Here is a 21,996-nt window from a genome sequence, read left to right as displayed (position 1 = left end):
AGTGGCATTCTAAAATATATCCTTTGTAGTGGCATTCATGTGTAATTTTAACAAGGATTAAGATTACTCCTAAAATGTACTCTCATAATATTTAGTAGTAGGATTTTCAAATTTCAATGGTTTCTTAAACACTAATCTCATCTGTTTGCCAAAAAAAAAAAAAACACTAATCTCATCTATTAAATTAGACGACCCACATATGTAATAACAATCATTGGTCATTTCTACTTCTCACAAACCACAAGAAAAAATAACAAGGAAAATAGCCGAATTTAAAATTCACTTCGATTTGGTTTTTAAGTTTAATTTTTTCCGGTTTAATTCGGTTTCGAACAGTTGAATCCAAATGCAATCACATACCATTATCATCTCCTTGTGTTGTCTGCTGTATCAACAAAAATCAAAAGGAAGCTTCGAAACCATTGAAGGAGGAAACAATGATACTACGTCGTTTCATCTGCTACAACGCTTCTTCAACTGTTCCTTCTATAGCTCCGTCTCCGAAGAAGAAGCCTCTCATCTTCTTAGGCTCTCCTCAGGTACAAAAAAGAAAAGAAAAGATTTAAACTTGTTCTCATGGGTTTAGGGTTTTAGCCTAATCTTATCCCTTTCTGCTATACATTTAGGTTTCCGTGACTGTCCTTGAAGCTCTCTTCGATGCATCTGCTTCACCAAACTCTTCCTTTAAGGTATAATCTGATATACTTATTTGGTGTGAAACTGGATTAACTTTGAATATTCGAAACTCAGATTTTGAATGTTTTCTGGTTCTTTGATTCTTGCTAAATGAGAAATTTGAATTGCTTATGGACATTGTGAATTGGATTTTGTTAATCTTTTCTTGATTCTGAAACAAGATAATGAGAATTGTGGTGAAGATCTTGTTGTTTACTTTTAAACTGGTTGTACTAGGTTGCAGGGATTGTTACACAGCCACCATCAAGAAGAGATAGAGGTAGAAGAGTTTTGCCTTCACCCGTAGCTCAATACGCTCTCGATAAAGGCTTACCTTCTGATCTCATTTTCTCCCCTGAAAAGGCAGGAGATGTAAGGACTCTTGTCTGATATATGTATAATAACGTTCTTGCTTTTGGAAAGATGTGATCTTTAGTTCTTTCTTGTGAAGATGACATTAGCATTTGTTCTGTTACAGGAAGCATTCTTATCGACTTTAAGAGATTTGCAACCTGAGCTTTGTGTTACAGCTGCTTATGGGAATATATTGCCTACCAAGTTCCTTAATATTCCAGTACATGGTTAGTAAAAGTTGCTACTTAATGGAACATTCTATATGGTTGCATGGGAGAGAATGTTGTTTTGAAGCCTATTTTTAACGTTTTAGGGACAGTGAACATACACCCAAGTTTGCTGCCGCTGTACCGTGGTGCAGCTCCAGTTCAAAGAGCATTGCAGGTTCAATTTTTTGTTTTCAATTGTAACTCATTCCACTCTTCCTGTTATTGCTTACGAAATGGTGAGACTCTTGACTCAAGTGTGCACTATAAACACTTGGTGGCTGCACTAGGATGGTGTCACGGAAACAGGAGTATCATTAGCGTTTACGGTGAGGAAGTTAGATGCAGGGCCAGTGATTGCCTCTAAGAGTATCCAAGTGGATGATATAATAAAGGTAATTCACTTTATCCAGTGACGTAGCTCATCACCTTATTATATTTTCTGGATCTTAATGATCTCTGTTTGAATCATTTGCAGGCACCAGAACTGCTCTCCTTCCTATTTTCTGAAGGTGATATGTTAATTCTTGTACTTGCGATTTTCAGTAAAATGAACATAATTGGATTCTATGATTAGGGTCTAAGTGAAAAAAACCTTGCAGGTTCTAAGCTTCTTATCCGTGAACTTCCCTCGATATTTGATGGGTCTGCAACATCAAAAGCAGTTCCCCAAGATGATTCTAAAGCTACCTTAGCTCCAAAGGTATCTGGTGTCTGTTATCATTCAAAATAAGGCAATGCTGCTATATTGCTTCCTGAATGAGATAACATAATCTGATTCCAAATTTGGTTCTAATGGGACTGAAATTATTCAATTGATGCTCAGTTAGCTCAAGATGAGGCTTGGCTCTCTTTTGACCAGGAAGCTTTTGTTCTACATAACAAGGTAGAGAACTCTTCATTCAGCTCATTAGTCTATAAATCATATCTATATTTATAACGAGTAAAACTGCTTTTTAGGTTCGTGCATTCGCAGGATGGCCAGGAACACGAGCTAAAGTTGTAGTCCTCGATGACAAAAGCGGTCAGGAAAATGAGCTAGAGCTTAAAATAATTACCACTCGTGTATGTCAAGCTTCAGAAAACCGGGATGGTGAACAAGATTATGTAACTTTCAAGAAAGGTTCATTGGTGTTTCCTTGTGGAGGAGGTACTGCTTTAGAGGTAAACGCTATAGACATATCATTGCATGTTCTCTAAATCAACTCAGTTACGGACTACTCACTGTTGATACAAAAGGCAGATGTTATGATGTGGTAGTCAGAGACTAATCTAGCATTTAAAAAGCTAATATTTTGGTGTTGCTGATTCAGGTACTAGAAGTCCAGCTTCCTGGTAAAAAAGCTATCAACGCGGCCGCTTTTTGGAATGGCTTGAGAGGTCAAAGGCTGAAACAGAGATAAGCTTTGGTCAGGAAGTTAGAATTAAGCAAAACCAATTTGTAACAGGTTGTCCAAACAAAATAGTGATTTATGGTTTCCACATTCTTTGGTACAATATGATTTTTCTCATTTTCTTCCGAGATTTTGATCAATCTGATACAAGGAGCCTATTTCCATGTATTTTAATCAAGATAACTGCTCAGTCCAAAACTTATGCCTATTAACTGTGTAAAATGACCTGTGCATATTGTACTATAATTCACTGTCCCATGCTACTGGCAATGAGAAAAGCCTCAATTCTTTCGATTGCACTATATCAGCATTGTCATTATTGGCAAACATCGTGCACGTGTAACTCCCACAAATGTTGGATAAAATCAAAAACATACCTGCATCGACCAATGTCTAAGTGACCATATATTCTTCATGACTTTCATCCAACATCTCAACCACAGGAGCATACTGCATCATGTCAAATTAATAAGAGTCCATGAGCTAAAAAGAAAGAACGGAAAGCAATAGGATGCTTCAGACAAAGCTGAAGGTGGGTACATGTACCTCATCATCTTCGTCAAAGTAATTCCCGTCAATAGGGCTATTCTTCTGAAACTCCCAACCTAATCTGTTTTCAAGCAACTCTTTGAACTTCCTTGTCTGCAAAAAGACAGGTGCGAAAATGAATTTATAGACAGGGCTGTGAAATACTGATCTGATCTGTATACGTAGAAGTTGTACATACCCACGACAATAAATCTCCATCAACTACAGATGCCTCTTCCACTAGTGCGAAAAAGTCCTGTTATCAAGCAAAATGGAAGTTCGACTCAATTTTTCTATATCCTCCCAAAGACGAATTATTTAATATGCTGAACATATGCTCACTCAGAGAATTATGTCGTTAGTCAGAGGTTTACCTTGCTAAGCAAATGCAGAAAGCTATCGGAAGCTAGCCAAGAATCATCAAGAAGCGCATGTACCCCCATCTCAGGACCACTACTCTCTTTCTGTAGTCCATATTTTAGTTGATGGTAGATGACTTTAATGAACTGTAATATAAGCATCCGGGAGAGGGAAAAAATTTAGTTTTTCAAAGTACATAGCTGAGGTAAAAGACAAACTAAAACGGTAGAATATTAAATAGTAAAGCCTGCTTAGTGCATATACTATTTAGGAGGCATAAGGATAGAGAATGACAAGAAAGTATCGATTTATATATCATCTAGAAGAATCCTCAAATATACATTAGTACTTGAAAATTTACGAAACTCACCTTTGTAAACAGTTGACTCCTTGTATGAAAGGGCTGCCAAAGGTCACAAAGAAATGTAAATGTCAAAAGCCAAAGAAAACAGAGAAAGGATGAGAACGGAAAGAAACAGACACGTCTTCACATGGGAGAGTTATGGATTAAGTGAAAAGTCACAAACAAAACATATCAAATAATTAAGGCGCATGTACTTTCATGTCACATCATGTCAACCATATTAAAGGGAATAAGCAATTTTGGTACGGAAATTATAATAACAATATAGAGCTTCAAATCACATACCGCATGGATGCAGCCCAGTAAAAGACTAACTATGGACTTCCACTGCATGAAGGATTCAAGAGACTGTCCCATCTGCACATTAACAGTAAAAACTGATCTGAGAATGGAACAAATCTGAAGGATTCCTATTTTGCAATCATACACATATTTTATTTATGCACGATGTGTATGAGCTTCTTTTAAGTATATGTTACGGTAGGCAGTACATACCAAAAATGCTACAAATGAAAATTGTAGCTCTCCAAGAAGTAAGTCTTCCGAGTCTTTGTACTCCTTTGACAATACGCTTTCAAGTAGTTGGGTCTATACAAAGAAAAAGAGAAAGTGACATAAATTAGGTTTTACAGGATTCTGAGATTTAAATATATACCGAAAACGTTAAAGAGGAAGAATATGTTAAGGGGAGTACCTTGTCATGATTCATAGAGGTGAGCTCCTGCCCAGACATTACCTTGTTCTTTAGAATCCGAGGAATAAAGGTGTAGTAAAACCTATTCTCTTTTGGTTCCTCATTAGATGATGCCTTAAACTTGCTTTTCTTCATCTGTGCATCAAGTGCTTTTTCCATTTCCGTTTTAGGTCCGCCTTTTAGAATAGCAGATTCATAGATGACTGTTATTTCTCCTCCAACTGGCTCTGCAAAATTGCACACATATAGTTTTACACTGTTAACTACTCCGAGTGCGAACATATTAACATTGTAGTTAAGGATTCCACCAAAAAAATAAGGTTCACATACCAAATTTTTCAGTAACATCCTTCGTAATGTAATTAGACAAGTGCTTCCATTCCCCATATCTACTTAAATTGTATGGGCCAAGATGTTTGTCAAACTCCAAAGACCTGACTGCTTGAGAATATCTATCTTCCTGGAAACATCGGGAGAGGAACGAAAATAAATAACACAGCACTCATTATCAACCCTACTACTACTAGTGCTACTACAACATGATTTTTTCTGTTACAAGTTTCACAGTATAGATTTGATTATATTCCTCGATACTACTAAATTCCGCACGACGATGCAAATCGCTGACCAACATATAAGCAACATTACAGCACTAAGTTATCAAAAGAACTTACCTCTTCTTCAGATACTTTGGCTAACCACTCGTCTTGCTGATTCCATTTACGCACAATAACCTTGTATAGTCAACAACAGATCGTGAAAATATATCCATGATCCGTTTATACAGTTCCATAGTGCTGCTACATACAGATAACTACAATCACAAGTGAAAAAACCTAAACCCCATGAACCAAAAAAACCTTAACCCCATAAAGAACGTGAATGCTCTTCAAGTCAGAGTAGGCAAAAAGGGAAAAGAAAAGAAAAAAATAGCATCTTGCAATCTCCATCTCAGGTAAACATGAATTTTGATACCAAAAGATAAACAAACGAGGCTAGACAGATTTCAAACCTGAGAAGGAACGTCGAGAAAGAGAAGCGTAGCTCCATGCTTCACAAGCTCTAGTGCCTTCTCTGAATCCATCACTTCCTCCTCCTCCTCCTTCGCTACTTTTGCAGCAGAGAAGCCTAAAGAGAAAGAGCTGAACAACAAACGAGTAGATTCCAGAAAGGCCCAGTAATAAGCCCATTAATTAATTAGGCCTCAACACGTGGTAACGCGTTATTCACGCGTTTTACTTTTTCAACCGACATAAAACGTTTATTTATAAGAATTCTGTCAGTTTTCTTTGCCTCTTCTCATTACTTTTCCAATCGTTTCGATTTCTAAAAATTCTCTCCTCTCTCTCAACGCAAACACCAAAATCCAAATTTAGGGTTTTTTCTTTTTTCTCATTCTTCTATTGATCTCTGTAAACGCTGTTGAAATCACGAAGATGGCATCAACCGGTTCCTTCTCTAATCAAAGAAACGCACCATTCCAAAACGCAAACGCTGGAGCGACGCTGAAGAGAGGAATCAACGACAATCGCGGTTACGGAGGCGGACATTATCAAGAGGAGCGGAACCGTTACGCGCCGCCTCAGAAACGTTTCAGATCGCAACCGCAACCACAACCACAACAACAACAGACGCAGTTCCGATCTGGCAAGATTCCTCTGTATCATCATCCTCATGGTAGTAGTAATAATAACATGTCTAGGGTTTCTTCTCAATCATATAACAATTACGGTGTTGATGTGATTGCTTCTAATTCAAGTTTCCCATTACGTAACAATGTTTCTTCTAACACCAACAATTATCAGAAACCCTTTGTTGGTTTTGGTAATAACCCTAACCCCCAAATTGTTCCGGTTCCGTTACCGTGTCGTAAGCTTTACGATGATGTCGCTTTAGATTCGTTGCCCGAATGGGTTCCGACTCATCAATCTGTCTCAAGAACCCTAACTCCAAATTATCCTGTTCCAACAACGAATTTTGTGCCAAACACAACTGTTCAAGCACCTGTTTTAACGAATTATTCGAACATGGCTTCGGTTGTGTCACAATCTATGTCTCAACCAATTGTTTTGAGCAAACAATTGATAGCGTTGCTTAGTGTTCTTAACAATGAGAAAGAGAAAGAGAAGCCAACTTCAGAAGCAAGTAAACCCGGTGAATTGCCTCTTGGGTTAAGCTTTGATAACCCATCATCACTCAATGTGCGACACGAATCTGTGATTAAGTCTTTGTACTCTGATATGCCGAGGCAATGTTCATCGTGCGTGGTTAGATTCAAGTGTCAAGAAGAGCATAGCAAGCATATGGATTGGCATGTGAGGAAGAACAGGACGGCTAAAACCGTTGGGAGACAGGGTCAACAGCCGAAGAAGTCGCGGGGATGGCTAGCGAGTGCTTCCTTGTGGCTTAGTGCAGCAACTGGAGGAGGGATGGAACAAGCGGCGAAACCATCTTTTGGAGGAGAAACGCAGAAGAAGAAGGAAGAGCAAAAGCAACTCGTAGTGCCTGCGGATGAAAACCAGAAGAATTGCGCGTTGTGTGAAGAGCCGTTTGAAGAGTTCTTTAGCCATGAAGATGATGATTGGATGTACAAAGATGCAGTGTACTACAACAAGGATGGTCGTATAGTTCATGCAAAATGTATGCCTGAAACCCGACCTGCAAAGGAATCGAGAGAGCTGCCGAGGGTAGCGTCTGTTACAGTTCCACCGGTTGCGAGTGCAATAGTCTGTTGATTGAGATTTGCAGTACTCTTTTTTATCTCTGTTTTAAGTCATTCGTTTTTTTTAAGTATTGTACATACAAAGTTTCAAGTTGTAAAACAAATTCAAATCAATGAAAACTTCTTTTTTTTTACTATATCATCTCTATTTACTTCTATGTGTCATTTGGATATACATAAGCTTTTTTATATCTCTGTTTTAATCGTTACTCAAAACAGAGAAAGATGATGGTTGCATATTTGTTGTACACTTGATAACAGAGACATAAGAAAATTTGTTTGCACGAATTTAAGCACCGAAGTCTAACAAAGACACACATACATAACATATAATTTTTTCTATATAACAAAAACTAGAGATTAAAGTTTAAACCAACAATTCTTAGATTAGAACTTAAGAAAGTGGGTACAACCTATAAACAAATTCCACAGATACAAAAAATGGGACATGTTTGCTTTCGGATACGATGACAACAACAACAAGAACCGTAACCACAAAATCTTGAGGTTCTTGGATTCTCTTGAGTACTCAGACCTTCCTGTCTTACTCTTTTGCTCGGAAGAAAATAAAAAATCGTACCAATCCAACTGTTGAGAGATTTGGACCGCGCCTTCCTCTGCCGTTTTTACTCTTATGTTTGGCCTTTAGAACATGTGACTTAATCTTGTGTAAGAGATGAGCACCTCGCCCTCTTATATCAACGCTAGCTATGGTTCAGTATGGTTTTATTTATTACAACTAAGACTGAGCCCAATAAGGTATCATGTAGCAATTTCTTGAAAGTGGATCTCACTACTTTTCCGGAGAGAATTTATGCTAGGAGGTTCTTCATTGACGAGGAGAAGAAAGTTGTTGTAGCTTCTCATTTTGATTCAAGATGACTTCTAGGCAGTTATTAACGTGTGTTTTGAGTTTGTTCAAAAAAAAGAAAAAAAAATGTGTTATGCTAATTATCTAATATATAAAGAAGTCGCTTTTGCATGTTTAATTTTACCAAACATCTTACATCATTGGAGACGGTAGATCCTCGAATTTTGTAGTTGTACCCAACACAAACGTTCAGGTACCTGCATTTACGGATTTTTTCAGTTCGATGAGTTGGAATCATTCGAACATATGTCACAAGTTATGCCTCAACCAATTGTTGTGGGAAAAGATTTATCAGATTTACTTGCGTTCTTAACAAAGAAAAGGAAACTTTGGAAGAGGTAACATTCCTCTTGGACCAAAAGTTTTGTTAGTATGTGTGACATATTAGAGCCCAAATTTAAAATGGTATCAGAGTCCAAGATTCAAGTTCTGGTCCACATAGAAGAGTGGATATGAACATGCCCTCTTGTTAACACAAGTAAATGGGGTCCAATAAGAGGTTTATTATCAGTTCAAGTGAGATCGGTTGGAGATGGAATTATCCTCTTGAGGAAGTGGTTTGAAGAAAAAGTTATGGTTAATCCACTAATTGTCAGTTAGTTTTTAGTTGGAAGCCCAAATTTAACATTTTCTATGGGTTTAAACTCAAATGTCAAGTTTTTTTTTTTTTTGAACAAAAACTCAAATGTCAAGTTAAACACATGGATTGGCATGTAAGCATTAAAGAAGAAACGAATGGCTCAAAGCCTCAAACGCACTACAAGACTATGCCAGAAATCGCGAGGTTGGTTTGTGAGCTTGTCGCTATGTCTCAGTGCAAAAATTGGAGGAGGGACAGTTCACAGTTGAAGCTGCTAAACAATATTTAGGAGAAACCTAGAAGAAGAAAGAAATTGGCCCAATATAATCCACTACATCATAGCCCAACTATCATATGTGGTCTTGTGTATTTGGTATCACACTAAAAGCAAATATTTCATATATAATCAATCAATCAAACACCACATATAATAGTTGTCTCAACGACCCTTTATCGTTAGCAAAGAACAGAGAAACCTAATTAATGATGTTACATTTTCTTCAGGCGTCTAAAGTAAGACTGCGAGAGTAACTAACACCCCAAAAGTGAGCAAAAAACTAACGGCATTATTTGTTTATCACAACTTTAGCACTCACCAATGTTAAAAATTCGTTGGTCAAATTTTGTTTAAAATCTTATATATATAATAGAATTCTGAAATTATGAATTCGTTGCCTAGGCACCAAAACAGTTAATTATTAATTGACTTTTGTTTTGTTGATAGTTTTCTAAGCCGAGTTGGTCAAAATTGCAATTGTTTTACAAGCAAAACCTTGCTAAAATATATATACGAAGACTAGGCATATCAATTAGGGCCAAAGTCCGCGGGCTGGTCCGACCCAGCCCTGAAAAATACCGGATCCGGGGTTAAATATATATGTCCAGAAAAAAATCAGGTTTTTCGGGCTCAGCCCGTTCGGGCTATAGGGTTTTTCGGGCTTAGCCCACCGGTCTCGAACCAGCCCGAAAAGCACTTAAACAAATATATTTGTACTGTTTTTTAATATATTTATTTGATTGCAATATTTGATTAATGATTTATTGTAAATAAAGTTTAAAACTCTAATTCTAGTTTTCATATTTACTTAATAACCTTACTTAATACTTTTAAAATTTTAATCTGTGATATTTTATATGAATTATATATTAATTTATTTGGTTAAAGTATAAAAATCTCATTTAGTTTTCAACTTTTTCTTTTAAATTTTGTTGGTTTTAGTGAATATAAATGAACTATAAAAGTTTTAATTGATTTGTTTTATATTGCACCTTTAAACATTGCTTTTCAAGACTTATAAGTTTGAATTTTTGATCCGTAAGATAAGCCCGAAAAAGTCTGAAAAGTCTTATAGCCGTCTTAGGGCCGAACTCGGGCTTTGAAATATAGGCTCGAAAATATTTTGGGCCGGACCAAACCGGATTCAAACATATACAAACTTTATGAATTTCGGGCCAGACCAGGCCGGACCAGTCCGATTAACACCCCTTACACGTCTAGAACTACATATTTTATGTATTCGAAGAGAGGGTTTGTTTCGTCATTTGAGTTTGTGCATGCTGCACCAAGGTTTGGTTAGTAGATGTCGGATGCTTTGTTTGACCACTTATCTAATCAACATACATCCCAACACGGAACCGTATATGTTTTTGCTTTCTTTACTTAGTCACGGACTCACGACTATATCCTCCTGATAAGCCCCAAATTTGGCTCATAGTTTTCCCCTGTTATTCAAAAAATTATATATATTCTTCTCTAACTATATTTTCCCACGATTCTTGCATTTTTTAAAATATGAAACATTACAATTTATACCATTTTTAATGACGTAATAGGTGAAAATAAAATATAGTTAGCTATTCTGAAGTGTAGATAAATATTATTATCTTTTATTATTTGAAAATATTAAAAATAATGTAATAAAATTAAAAATATATATCATAAATAATTTATTGTGCATAGTCGTCTGTGTTTTATCCTCAATAAAAAGAAATGTATAAATCTGTCACTGGCTTATTTTATGAATATGATAGCTAAATATAATATATCAATTTGAGATACACATAGTTACGCATCCCTACTATTAACTGAAAATCGTTTATAAAAAAAACATTACTTGTAAAAAAAATTACATCACAATGTCAATGGAAACAAGACAAATTAATTGATTCTTGAAAGGGGTAAAAACATTAATTATCCATATTTTATTTGGATAAACGCACAGGTTACCCCGTCTGATGTTACATTTTCTCATTTTTTACTTATCTCTCAAAACCTTTAAGATAATTTAGTTCTGGGATCTGTTTTGTGAGAAATACAAATGGTCTAGTTGTTAAATATAGTGGGGACTTTTGTCAAAGGTACCAAGATTGATTCCACTTGGTATCAAATTAGTAGATTTTTTTTTTTGTTTTATTTGGTTCCCCATTCGTTTAGTCTTTCTAAATTAACAAGCTCAACAGAATTTTATTTTATTTTATTTGGTTACCCCATTATTGACCTACTTATTCTTTTTTCTTTACTTGTTTTTTATTTAAAAGTAAATAAATTAGTTAAATACGAGTTAAATCAAAATAACCACTTTAATAGTTTTCGTAAACCTCAATGAAAACATCAATTGTGATAATAAGATAAATTTTTAAAAATTTGGTGCCAAAGTTTGTTAAAATTATGAATATTACAGTTTCCATAAATCTTGAATATATGATTTAATTGATTTAATCATCTACATTAATGTTTGTCTTGATAACCAAATATTCGAGATATAGATCCCGCAATTATCTCAGATTTTTTTAGATTTAATTTCATGAGTTTTGAATATATCAATGACTAATTTTGGAAAATAAATAATCTATTCCTAAATTTCTTATTATATAACTTACCAACTTAAGAATTTTTCTAGCCGACTAATTTTCGCATATTTAGTAATGAACATAATTTTGCTAGCAACTAAAATATATTCAATCACCTAAATATTTGTGAGAATAATACAATTTTGAAAGTAACCATATTTAAAATTGATTTTCAATATTACCTAGATTGCTTCTACTATTACGTTAACCTTATATCTACAATCTACTTAATTTCAAAATTAAAAATCTTTTATGTTTTTACTAACTAATTACTCAAACGGTCAAACCATCAAAAATATAGATACTTAACCAAATCTTTATGGAAAATTTTTATTCGAAAAATAAGTTGGTATCATTTGCATTTAAAACAATTAAGCATATATTAAGATTTTCGAAACATATTCTGAAACTGACATGCTTCTCATATAAATATAAGAATCAAATACACATTCTGAACTCAGAATTTATTTTATAGCACCAATCTTTTTGTTTCTTTTACTAATTGTTAAAAAAAAAAAAATTGAGTTTTTGATACTTAATTTTAGTGTTTGAAGCAGGGAACAATGTCGTCTTTGGCTGAAGAAAGATATAATCAAAAATCATCCAATACAAAGGAAAAGATGGTCAAAATTCACATTATTTGTCCTCTCACTATTGTTTATTGTCGCCACCATTCCAAATGTAAATAAATTTTGTTTTTTCTTTATAGTTTTGACTCTTTGGTTACATTTTTAAAAATATTTTGTTATGATAATTACAAAATAGAAAATTATACTCTCATTTAGGCTATGTTTCTACAATCTAATAATTAACTAATATGAGTTTGTCGAGCCATGATCTCTACTGGAGTTGGGTCAAAAGCAAGTCTCCGACCATATTGATTTTATTCAACATTATCAGGGGAGCGTACAAGATTAAATATGCCTTTTATATAAGCTCCTAATTCCACTTATGTATTGGCTTTTAGATTTTGGTAAGAAATTAACCAACCAGAAGCTGAATCACACCAAAATGTGAGATTTGACAAAATTGCATGGATCTTCCCGATAAGATCAATGGTGTTAGGTTTTTCTAAAGTTCATCGAGATGAAGCAAACCGGAGCAGGAAAAATCATCAAGAAGATGGTGGTGTTGATTTCAGATGAAGATGAAGGTTAGGTAGAGTTTGGATCTCACACGATCAATTTCACTTATTTAGGAAACAATATTTTTTAATAACATATAAATGATGTCATTTATATAAAAAATGATTGTATAAAAAAGAACTTGTAACAAACGGGAACCTGTAATTCAAACAATAAAATAATTATCTAAACTATTAATAATAAAAAAAACAAGATGAGATCATAAAATTTGGATAATTAAATTTAATTTCAACTTTCAAATATAAAAAAATGGATACAATATATATTGTATGTCGAAAAAGTACTTAATTATCCAAAGAGTTTCGGTGGTTAATGTATCGTTGTGTATTGTGTTGTCTATACAAAGATATATATTTTAAAAAGGTTGACTATGCGACATGTAATCAGTTACTTTGGAACGAGTATTTTGAAAATTTTGAATATTTTGAATATTTTTGAAAATAATTAAGTATTTTTTTGGATAATTTCAACTAAGCAAATAAAAAGTAAGTATTCAACGAGATATTTGTGTTGAAAGAAATGGTACAAGTAAGAAATATTTGCTACTTAAGTAGTTATGATTATCAGAGAAATCATTTTATGCAATAGTAAAAGTGCATGAAATATTGCTCTATCTTATATCATCTCTATATTTATAGAACAAAATCTCTACTTTGGAATAATTATTTAAAAGATTTTGGAAACATTTTTTTTAATAACATGTAAATGATGTCATTTATATATACAAAAATGATTTTATAGAAAAGAACGTGTAATAAACGGGAACGGGTAATTCAAACAATAAAAATAATTATCTAAACTATTTCTAGTAAATAAAACAAGATGAAATCATAAAATTTAGATAATTAAATTTAATTTAAATTTTTAAATATAAAAAATGGATATGATACATGAAATGTTGTATGCGAGATAGTAATTATAAGACATTAAGAGTCTTACTGGTTAATGGGTCGTTGTGTATTGTGTTGTCTATACAAAGATATAAATTTTCAAAAAATTGACTTTGTGACATGTAATCAGTTATTTTGGAACAGGTAGTTTTTGGATATTTTTGAACAATTAAATAGATTTTTGTAGATAATTTCAACTAATTAAATAAAATTAATTATTCAAGAGGATATTTGTGGTGAAAGAGATGATAAAAGTAAAGAATATTCGCTACCTTAGTAGTTATGATTATCAGAGAAGTCATTTTATGCAATAGTAAAAGTACATGAAACAATGTCCTATCTTATACCATCTCTATATTTCTAGAACAAAATCTCTACTTTGGAATAATTATTTGAAAATTTTAGGAAACATTTTTTTAAATAACATGTAAATGATTTCATTTATATAAAAGAAAATATGATCTTATAGAAAAAAACGTGTAACAAATGGAAACAGATAATTCAAACAATAAAAGTAATTATCTAAACTATTTTTAATCAAGAAACAAGATGACATCGTAAAATTTAGATAATTAAATTTAATTTAAACTCTCAAATATAAAAATAGATACGATACAGGAACATGTTGTATGCCGAGATAGTACATAGAAGACATTAAGAGTCTTAGTGGTTAATGTGTCATTGTTTATTGTGTTATTTGTACAAAGATATATTTTTAAAAGGTTGACTATGCGACATGTAATCAGTTACTTTGGAACGGTACTTTGAAAAATTTGGATATTTTTGAAAACAGTTAAATAATTTTTTGGATAATTTCAACTAACTAAATAAAGTAAGTATTTAACAGAGAATTCAGGTATCCTGTCTAAACTTTTTACATAATCTATATTAGTAAACATCATTTAACGAATTATTTAAAAGATGGAATGGGACGGTACATGGAACAAGACGGAATGGAATGATACGAATGTGATAAGAGGGGATGGGAGATGACGTATTTCTCGTTCTAAAATAGATATATCTAGATTATATACGCATAATAATCAGAACTAAAACCAAACTGAAATCTGATATTTGAATTTAATATCAATATTATACAAATATTTAATTTATGAATTTAAAATAAGAAAATTCTAATTTACTTTTATGAATTTAAATTTTATATAAAAAAATATTTTGTCCGTGCACGAGTTATTACCTAGTTATATTTATATTTGTGATTAGTCATATTTATATCTAACAGATTTTGTGACCGGTAATCGAGATTTAATAATGTGAGACAATGATTAGTTTGAAGCTGATTTACAACTCACGGTTAACCATATTTGTATGAGTTTAAATTTTCTTCAATTACGTTTAATATTTGTTGTCTTAATTATATTTTTTGCATTATAATATGGCTACGTGAATATAACAACATAATTGTTTTGTGGAAAATTACGACAACCATAAAGCACGCGCAGTAGTTACAGTCGTTGAAAAATTAAGTTTCTTTTCAGTTTTCAATAGCCCATAAGAAAACAAAAAAAGTTGTAATAAAATTATAATAAATGTAATGCAAATTTGATATGAACCGACGTATTCACGTTTTATTCTTTTCAAACCTAATGAACAATTGTTTTTGTCAACGTTAACGACTTTAATTATAATTAGAAGGAATCTAAATAAATTTTCACAGCTTCACACACACTAAATTTCAGAAGTACTATTTTCAACCAAACCATCTCAACTATATATAAATAGTAACATAGCCACTTTCATAACACATTTTCACATTATCCAATCAAATAAACAAAACAAGACAAAAAGAAGAGAGATCAAGAAATGGGAAATAGCATAACTGTGAAGAGAAAGAAAGCTAAAGTGATGAAGATCGACGGCGAAACTTTCCGAATTAAAACTCCAGTGACGGCGAGAGAAGTCACGGCGGAGTATCCTGGTTACGTTCTTTTAGATTCTCAAGCCGTGAAACACTTCGGAGTTCGAGCTAAACCGCTTGAACCGAACCAAGTCTTGAAGCCTAAGAAAACGTATTTTCTCGTCGAGCTTCCTAAGCTTCCACCGGAGACTGATAATAATAAGCTTCCGTACCGGAGAGTTATGTCTGGGATCCACGTCGGCGCTAAGGAGAGGTTAGAAATGTTGATGTTGTCTCGGAGAACGGTTTCTGACGTCACCATCGGAAGATCTGACGGCGGAGGAGACGGGTTTGGACCGGGGCATACGAGTGTGAGGTTGAGGTTGCCTCGTTCTCAGATAACGAAGCTTATGGAGGAGAGTAATGATGACTCGGAGATAGCTGACAAAATTTTAGGTATATATATGGAGAGGTCTGGTGAGATTGGCGGCGGAAGAGTTGGTGGTGATAACCGCCGGAAATTTGGAAGTGGGGAGATTAAAGCGCGTGAGGTAATTCTTCTTTTTTTACTTTAATTCCTATTTTGGTCAAACGTTTTTACCGCGTTAATTTTGTTCTTTGACATGAAAATATTTAAGCATACAAAATACAAATTCAACTTATAAGAATCTATTTAAGAGTGATATATAAACAGAGAGCAATAATTATATATACTCTCAACTAATTTGGAGTTGGTAACTCAACCAGTTGAACTTAGAACCATGTTTTTGAGAAGTATGGGTCAAGTTCTGAGTTCGAATTCCGATTCCGTAACTAGTTTTGATTGAAGAGATGTATGAGCTAGTCTCGACCCGAAACTTACGTCAACTATCATTTTTGGAGTTAAGTATTATATCCGGAAATTACGCAAATAGTTTAATGTGTTTATTGGAGTAGAGTTCCTAAATTGATGTAGAAGACAAGAAACAGAATTAAATCTGTTCGGCAATGCTTTGGCATTTGCTTAGAGTTATATTATTATTATTATTGTAACCCACTAAGTCCACTAGGGTATGACGTAACTAATATATGCAAAAAAAAAAAAAAGCATCCACACACATTCACATATGTTCATGTTAATATAGTCAAACATTTTATCGGGGCAGGAGTTAACTTATGCATGGATTGACAAAGGAACTCGTAAATGGATTCACATGTTCTAGAAATTGTGTATGTCTTAGTCTTAATAGTACCTAGCTATTACATAGTCAAAAGATATGGTTAGAAACACATGGTTAATCAGTTAATGTAATATACTAATATCTTGGAGAAAAAAAAAGATTTGATGAAATGTTATATTATACCAATGATCAAGATCCTCTCGATCATCAAATGATTTGGCTGTTTGTTTTGCATATCATATATTATATATAAATTAATAATAAATCAAGACTCAAAGAAGTAACTGTATTAAATTAAACATGTGCAGAAGCAGGTGAGTTTCGCCGGAGAAGGTGGACGGGAGCTTCCTGTTCTATGGAGCAGAAATGAGAAATAGTCATCAATTCAATTCGACGACATATTCTCTCTTGAAAAAAAAAGCCTTTTAAGATTATATCTTCTGTGTGTATATAAATCTTTTTATATAGCAACTAGAGATTATTTAGAACTGTTTGTTTTCTTTTTCGTTAACTAGTCCTTTCACACTTTAACTTTAAGATATGTTAAAGTAAATTTATAGGTGCTAATGGACATGCATGGTTGGGGTGCCTACCCTACCAGTAACCATAATCAACGATCATTATATTATGCAATCAATTTTTTTTAGAGTAAAAAGTATTCTAAAAACGATTGGATTTTAAAAGAATCTGGAGATAAATCTAAAATGATATTGCCTTTGGTACCAACTTTTAAAAATTAGTAAAAAAGTTTTGGGCAGTCCAGTAAACGTAACTCGGTCTCATTAGTAGTTATCTCACGATTCCTGAAATAACAATAACAGAAACTTAATTTAACAAAAAGAAAAAAGAACTTATTATAGTTACAAACTATTCACTGACTGACATAAAAAAAATTACATACATTTACTATAAACTTAAAATTGAAATTATAATACAATAATACATACATATTTTTGTAGTCTACACTCTATGATAAAAAATACATACATATCTAAAATGACAACTCGACTTGTACAGTAAAGAACCATAACTAACTATTCAAACTGCATCATCATAGAATCTATGAAGAAGACGCAAATTCAATAATTTAATCATCATGCATGACGTAGAAATTCGTAACTCTTTAAGCCAATAACTTGGCTAAAACAACACTACGTACCACACAACTGCTGAATTTAACTAGTACACTTTTTTCTTCCCAGTATGACTTTTAGTGAGTTTGTAAAATTAGGTAGGAGAGATGCGGACCAAAATACCCTAGTTTCTCAATTAGAGCAATGTTCATAATACATAGCCATCTACTAAAACATTCCAAAATTGTAAATCTTCTGATATTATTTTCGGGGTAGATGAAAACTAGCTATTTTGTTTGTATGTATCATTAACATATCAACTCTCTTAGCCTTTTTTATGGGTGGGAAAGTCAATCTTCTCTTTTGCCACTAAAAAGGAAGAAAGAAAGATATGGTAATGGTATATAGAGAGTGCTTTAGGTGCACCACCCTCCCACTAGACAGAGCCGGCTATAAGTTAATAAAGGCCACTAGATTTGCTAAGCAAGCCTATATCCTACTCAAGCGCCATAGGGTATATTAATACATAATATTAACTAGGTTTACCGTGATACACCACGGGTTTATTCGTTTTCATAAATCATTTAAATAAGTTAGTATACTAATATAATCAGGTTTTATTTAGTTAATATAAATATTAGAATATTATATATAATATGTTGTATTTGCAAAATTTACTCCATAGTAAATTTCTTTGTTTTGTAATATCAATGCACTTATATATATATATATATATATATATATTATTTTGGTGTTTTTACAATAACTAACAGTTAGGGATGGTGTTTTTACAATAACTAACAGTTAGAGATGTCAAAATGGATCAAGTTTCATGGATCACCGCAACTCATCAACTCAATCCATAGACCCTAATGAGTTAAAACAATGTATCCTAATGACTTCATGAATAAATTGAGTTAGTGGATTAAATGGTTTAATGGATCAATTGAGTTATGTTATAATAGGTAATGGTTTAACCATTTAATCCATCAAATGCTTAAACCAGTCAAAATTACCAAAACCACTAAACCGGTCAAAATGTGTAAACCATCAAAGTTTTGATTTTTCCCCAAAACAACACCTTCATCGTGATTTTGATTCTAGAAAAATCAAATTCGATTCAGAAGCATTTGAGTAAAAATCTCAGAATTTTCAATTTTTCAGCTTAAGGTCGCTTCAACCCATGTTATAATTGAGCTTCTTTCTTCTCCAACCCTTTCACGTTCGCTTCTTCTTCAACCCATGTTATAATTGGCCCTTAAGCTTTTCATTATTTTGCTGGGTTTAAGTTGATTTTTTTCTGGGTTTTCTTTTTTAAGTATCTGGGTTCATGATTGTTTTTATTATTGTTCATGATTGTTTTCATGTTCATATTGGTTGATTTTTTCTGGGTTCATGATTGTTCCCGTTATCTCGATTGTGTATGTGTTCATTATTTCGATGGTTTTGTGTTGTTTTCTTAGTTTATGGGTTGTCGTGTATCAATTATTTTTGTTTAATTTGGTTCAGGGAGGTGGAAGCGTTGGTCTAGTGGGTTTTGTTTAGAAAATTGGGTTTTTGTTTGTTCATAGTTCTGCAATCATCTTTTGTATCATCAAATTTGGGTGTTTTATGTATCACCTCTTGCCACATTCATCTCTTGCCATATGGGTAGACTCTATACACGTGAAGAAACAGGTTTAGAATTTACAAACAGGTTTCAGAATTTCTATACACGTGCAGAGACTTTACAACTAAACAAACTAACCATTTACTACTCATTAGCGAAACTGCTTCCATTTAACCATTGTCTTTTAGATTGTCTTTTCATCATCTAAACAAATTCAATTAGAACTCATTTAACCATTTAACTCATCAAATTAAATGAGTTCATGGATTAACCCAGCTCATTTGTTTAAATGAGCTGAGTTAATCCATGAACTTATTTAATCTAAACTCATTAGGTAATGAGTTGATTTGAGTTGAGTTAATCATTTTGACACTCATACTAACAGTACTTGTTAATAAAATTATATGGATTAATTTTGAAAAAACAATAATTATGTGTACTTTCAAAAATAAAATGAACTATGATTAAAATCAAAAAAAATTAAGACCATCGTTTTGTGCATGGTCTTAAACCATGGTCAAAAATAAATGAAATATGATTAAAATCAAACTTACGGTGATTAATAGTGTTTCAGACCATGGTTTTTTGGAAAATCATTTCAAAAAAGATTATTGCACAAAAATATACTTCAAAAATGTTAAGATATATTTTTAAAATATATATCCGTTTATAAAAATTCAAATCACGTCATATGCTAAAAAAATCTAATATTTTTTAAACTTTATGTATTAAATAGTAATTCAAATAATTAAAGATAAGATTAAATAAAAGTAAAAGGAGAATTATATTCTAATCTAACATATTGCTTTAAATTAGGTAGATAGATTTTAGGAAATTTGAAATTAATATTATTAAATAAGGAAATGATTGTGTTTGGTTATAAAGATTGTAGAGAATATAATTGATACTTGTTTGGATACAAAAATAAAAAAAGATGGCACAAAAATATACTCCATAAATGTTAACATAGATTGACTTAATTGATAGACAAACGACTAATGTGAAAAATAGAAAACAAGATTATGTCACGATAGAAAGCCCTTTATCAAAAAAAAAAAAAAAGAAAAAAAAAAAAAAAGATTATGTCACGATGTATCTAGTGATGAAGATCATGGTTGGGGCCTATCACGTGGTGGCTTGGTTTATAATTATCCTCTTTGTCAAGATCAAGTCTTTGGTGGATGGGCTGGATTTTCTTTTGGTGATTGGGTCCATATTAGACAACTTTCGAACCATATGATACCATGACTCCATGATTGGGACCGAACAAAGAAAAAGTGGTATTTTCCGAGTTTCTATAATCTTTAAATGGGAGAATACTTTAATTCTTTAACTTGGGCTAATGAATTGATGGATTTAATATGAGAAGCTGAGAACCATCAAGGACCTTTGAACTTTGATAACCAAATCTCTGACCAAGGTTTTAAATTTGGTATCCAAAATTGCGTTACGATTTACGGGCATAACTGTGTTTTTATGTATCACATGTTAAGCATAAGACATTGTTAGAGAAAAAGTATAAGGTGTGATGATGACGGGCCACGCAATAAAATTTCAACATGCTTCTTAAATGGATTGATCATATTACTATATACTCCGAAGAAGAGGTTCTCAGTTAATTCACATAAAAAACTGGGATATACATGGTAAAAGCGTTTTCAAGTTTCAGCATATTAGTATAACTGGGATATTCACAAATGAGAAATTTCTCTTTCGATACAATGTTTTGTGTACCATCTCATAGGTCATCCAATCATAATCTCATATTAGTATAACCTTTTTTTAACTTGTTCGGTAGTAATATTCCAAATATTCTCTTGACATTTACTCCGTATAAGGATCCCTCGGTTATAAATTCAATGACGTGAATCAAACAAACTTGAAAACATTATTTTTAGGTTGGCTTTTAGAGACTTTCACGATTTTTGTGGTTCTTTGTGTTTCTTCTTGTCAACCCTCTCGAGATTTTTGTGTACCAATGAATTTCGACATGCATGGCCGGGACCCCCGAAGAATTTCTAGCGTTACTGAAACACCCCAGCTTTTGTTTTGTCAGTATTAAATTGTTAATGTTAATCATCAATAGTTAGTTACCCAAGTTTTGAATACCGTTTCAATTGTTAATGTTAAACATCACAAATTCACAACGATCTAATAAAACAATCACCAATTAATGGGTTTGTGAGCATGTTATGTTGCGTTTTAGACCTGTGACAAGTCTAGTTCGGCAAATACTTACTTTAATGTATCAATGATCGCTGGGAGTACTTGAGAGAGCCTGAGGTCACTTCATGATTGATTTAAAAAGCTTGTCGACCAATGACTAAAGAAAGCATACGATTTTTTTATATCTCAACAGATTTGTTGGCCTATATACACACACAGGCTTTAGGAATTATTGGGCTTGATGTTTTGTTGTTTTCCCTAGAGCATAGACTGAAAGTGAAAGTACGTAAGATAAAAGCCCCAAAGATATACTGAACTTATTTATTTACATAATCTTTCTTCCGTGATTTTGTATATACACCAAAGAAATAAGCATCTAGATTATGTAAAAATAAAAATAATTCTGATTTATATATGAGTTGAGTTCTATAAACCTCTCAATATTAATTCTCATATCTATTTTAGATATAATAGTAGTAATTTTTATATAAAAAAAT

The 21,996-nt window shown here is 32.7% G+C and overlaps 4 protein-coding genes across 4 annotated transcripts; 3 read left to right on the top strand and 1 right to left on the bottom strand.

Moving 5' to 3' along the window:
* Nucleotides 1-213: 213 nt before the first annotated feature.
* LOC104701244 (uncharacterized) lies at nt 214-2,837 on the top strand. The gene is made up of 11 exons (XM_010416891.3): nt 214-539; nt 627-689; nt 913-1,047; nt 1,154-1,256; nt 1,343-1,413; nt 1,526-1,630; nt 1,714-1,747; nt 1,838-1,938; nt 2,062-2,121; nt 2,196-2,399; nt 2,549-2,837. The coding sequence occupies exons 1-11, from the start codon at nt 438-440 to the stop codon at nt 2,636-2,638; spliced, it is 1,068 nt and encodes a 355-aa protein (XP_010415193.2). The 5' UTR covers nt 214-437; the 3' UTR covers nt 2,639-2,837.
* On the bottom strand, nt 2,817-5,709 carry LOC104701245 (uncharacterized). The gene is made up of 11 exons (XM_087458819.1): nt 5,588-5,709; nt 5,250-5,309; nt 4,906-5,035; nt 4,576-4,802; nt 4,377-4,469; nt 4,167-4,238; nt 3,888-3,920; nt 3,532-3,663; nt 3,357-3,413; nt 3,176-3,271; nt 2,817-3,079 (listed from the first exon to the last, which is right to left on the bottom strand). The coding sequence occupies exons 1-11, from the start codon at nt 5,657-5,659 to the stop codon at nt 3,023-3,025; spliced, it is 1,029 nt and encodes a 342-aa protein (XP_087314945.1). The 5' UTR covers nt 5,660-5,709; the 3' UTR covers nt 2,817-3,022.
* Nucleotides 5,710-5,862: 153 nt separating this feature from the next.
* Nucleotides 5,863-7,434, top strand: LOC104701243 (polyadenylation and cleavage factor homolog 1). The gene has a single exon (XM_010416890.2). It carries the CDS (start codon nt 6,012-6,014, stop codon nt 7,308-7,310), a length of 1,299 nt encoding a protein of 432 aa, XP_010415192.1. The 5' UTR covers nt 5,863-6,011; the 3' UTR covers nt 7,311-7,434.
* Nucleotides 7,435-15,318: 7,884 nt separating this feature from the next.
* LOC104701242 (uncharacterized protein At1g66480-like) lies at nt 15,319-17,218 on the top strand. The gene is made up of 2 exons (XM_019227080.2): nt 15,319-16,042; nt 16,960-17,218. Exons 1-2 carry the CDS (start codon nt 15,458-15,460, stop codon nt 17,026-17,028), a joined length of 654 nt encoding a protein of 217 aa, XP_019082625.2. The 5' UTR covers nt 15,319-15,457; the 3' UTR covers nt 17,029-17,218.
* The last annotated feature ends 4,778 nt before the right edge of the window (nt 17,219-21,996 follow it).

Source organism: Camelina sativa, chromosome 7 (assembly GCF_030686135.1).
Source record: "Camelina sativa cultivar CO46 ecotype springtype chromosome 7, ASM3068613v1".
Classification (NCBI taxonomy): Eukaryota; Viridiplantae; Streptophyta; class Magnoliopsida; order Brassicales; family Brassicaceae; genus Camelina; species Camelina sativa.
This window is presented reverse-complemented; position numbering and strand designations above follow the sequence as displayed.

Coding starts and splice junctions, on each gene's coding strand:
- LOC104701244 (XM_010416891.3), top strand. CDS start 438: ATGATACTACGTCGTTTCATCTGCTACAACGCTTCTTCAACTGTTCCT. Junction 540..626: donor TCTTCTTAGGCTCTCCTCAG/GTACAAAAAAGA, acceptor CTATACATTTAG/GTTTCCGTGACTGTCCTTGA. Junction 690..912: donor CACCAAACTCTTCCTTTAAG/GTATAATCTGAT, acceptor TGGTTGTACTAG/GTTGCAGGGATTGTTACACA.
- LOC104701245 (XM_087458819.1), bottom strand. CDS start 5,659: ATGGATTCAGAGAAGGCACTAGAGCTTGTGAAGCATGGAGCTACGCTT. Junction 3,921..4,166: donor TACTGGGCTGCATCCATGCG/GTATGTGATTTG, acceptor GACCTTTGGCAG/CCCTTTCATACAAGGAGTCA. Junction 3,272..3,356: donor ATGGAGATTTATTGTCGTGG/GTATGTACAACT, acceptor GTCTTTTTGCAG/ACAAGGAAGTTCAAAGAGTT.
- LOC104701243 (XM_010416890.2), top strand. CDS start 6,012: ATGGCATCAACCGGTTCCTTCTCTAATCAAAGAAACGCACCATTCCAA.
- LOC104701242 (XM_019227080.2), top strand. CDS start 15,458: ATGGGAAATAGCATAACTGTGAAGAGAAAGAAAGCTAAAGTGATGAAG. Junction 16,043..16,959: donor GGGAGATTAAAGCGCGTGAG/GTAATTCTTCTT, acceptor AAACATGTGCAG/AAGCAGGTGAGTTTCGCCGG.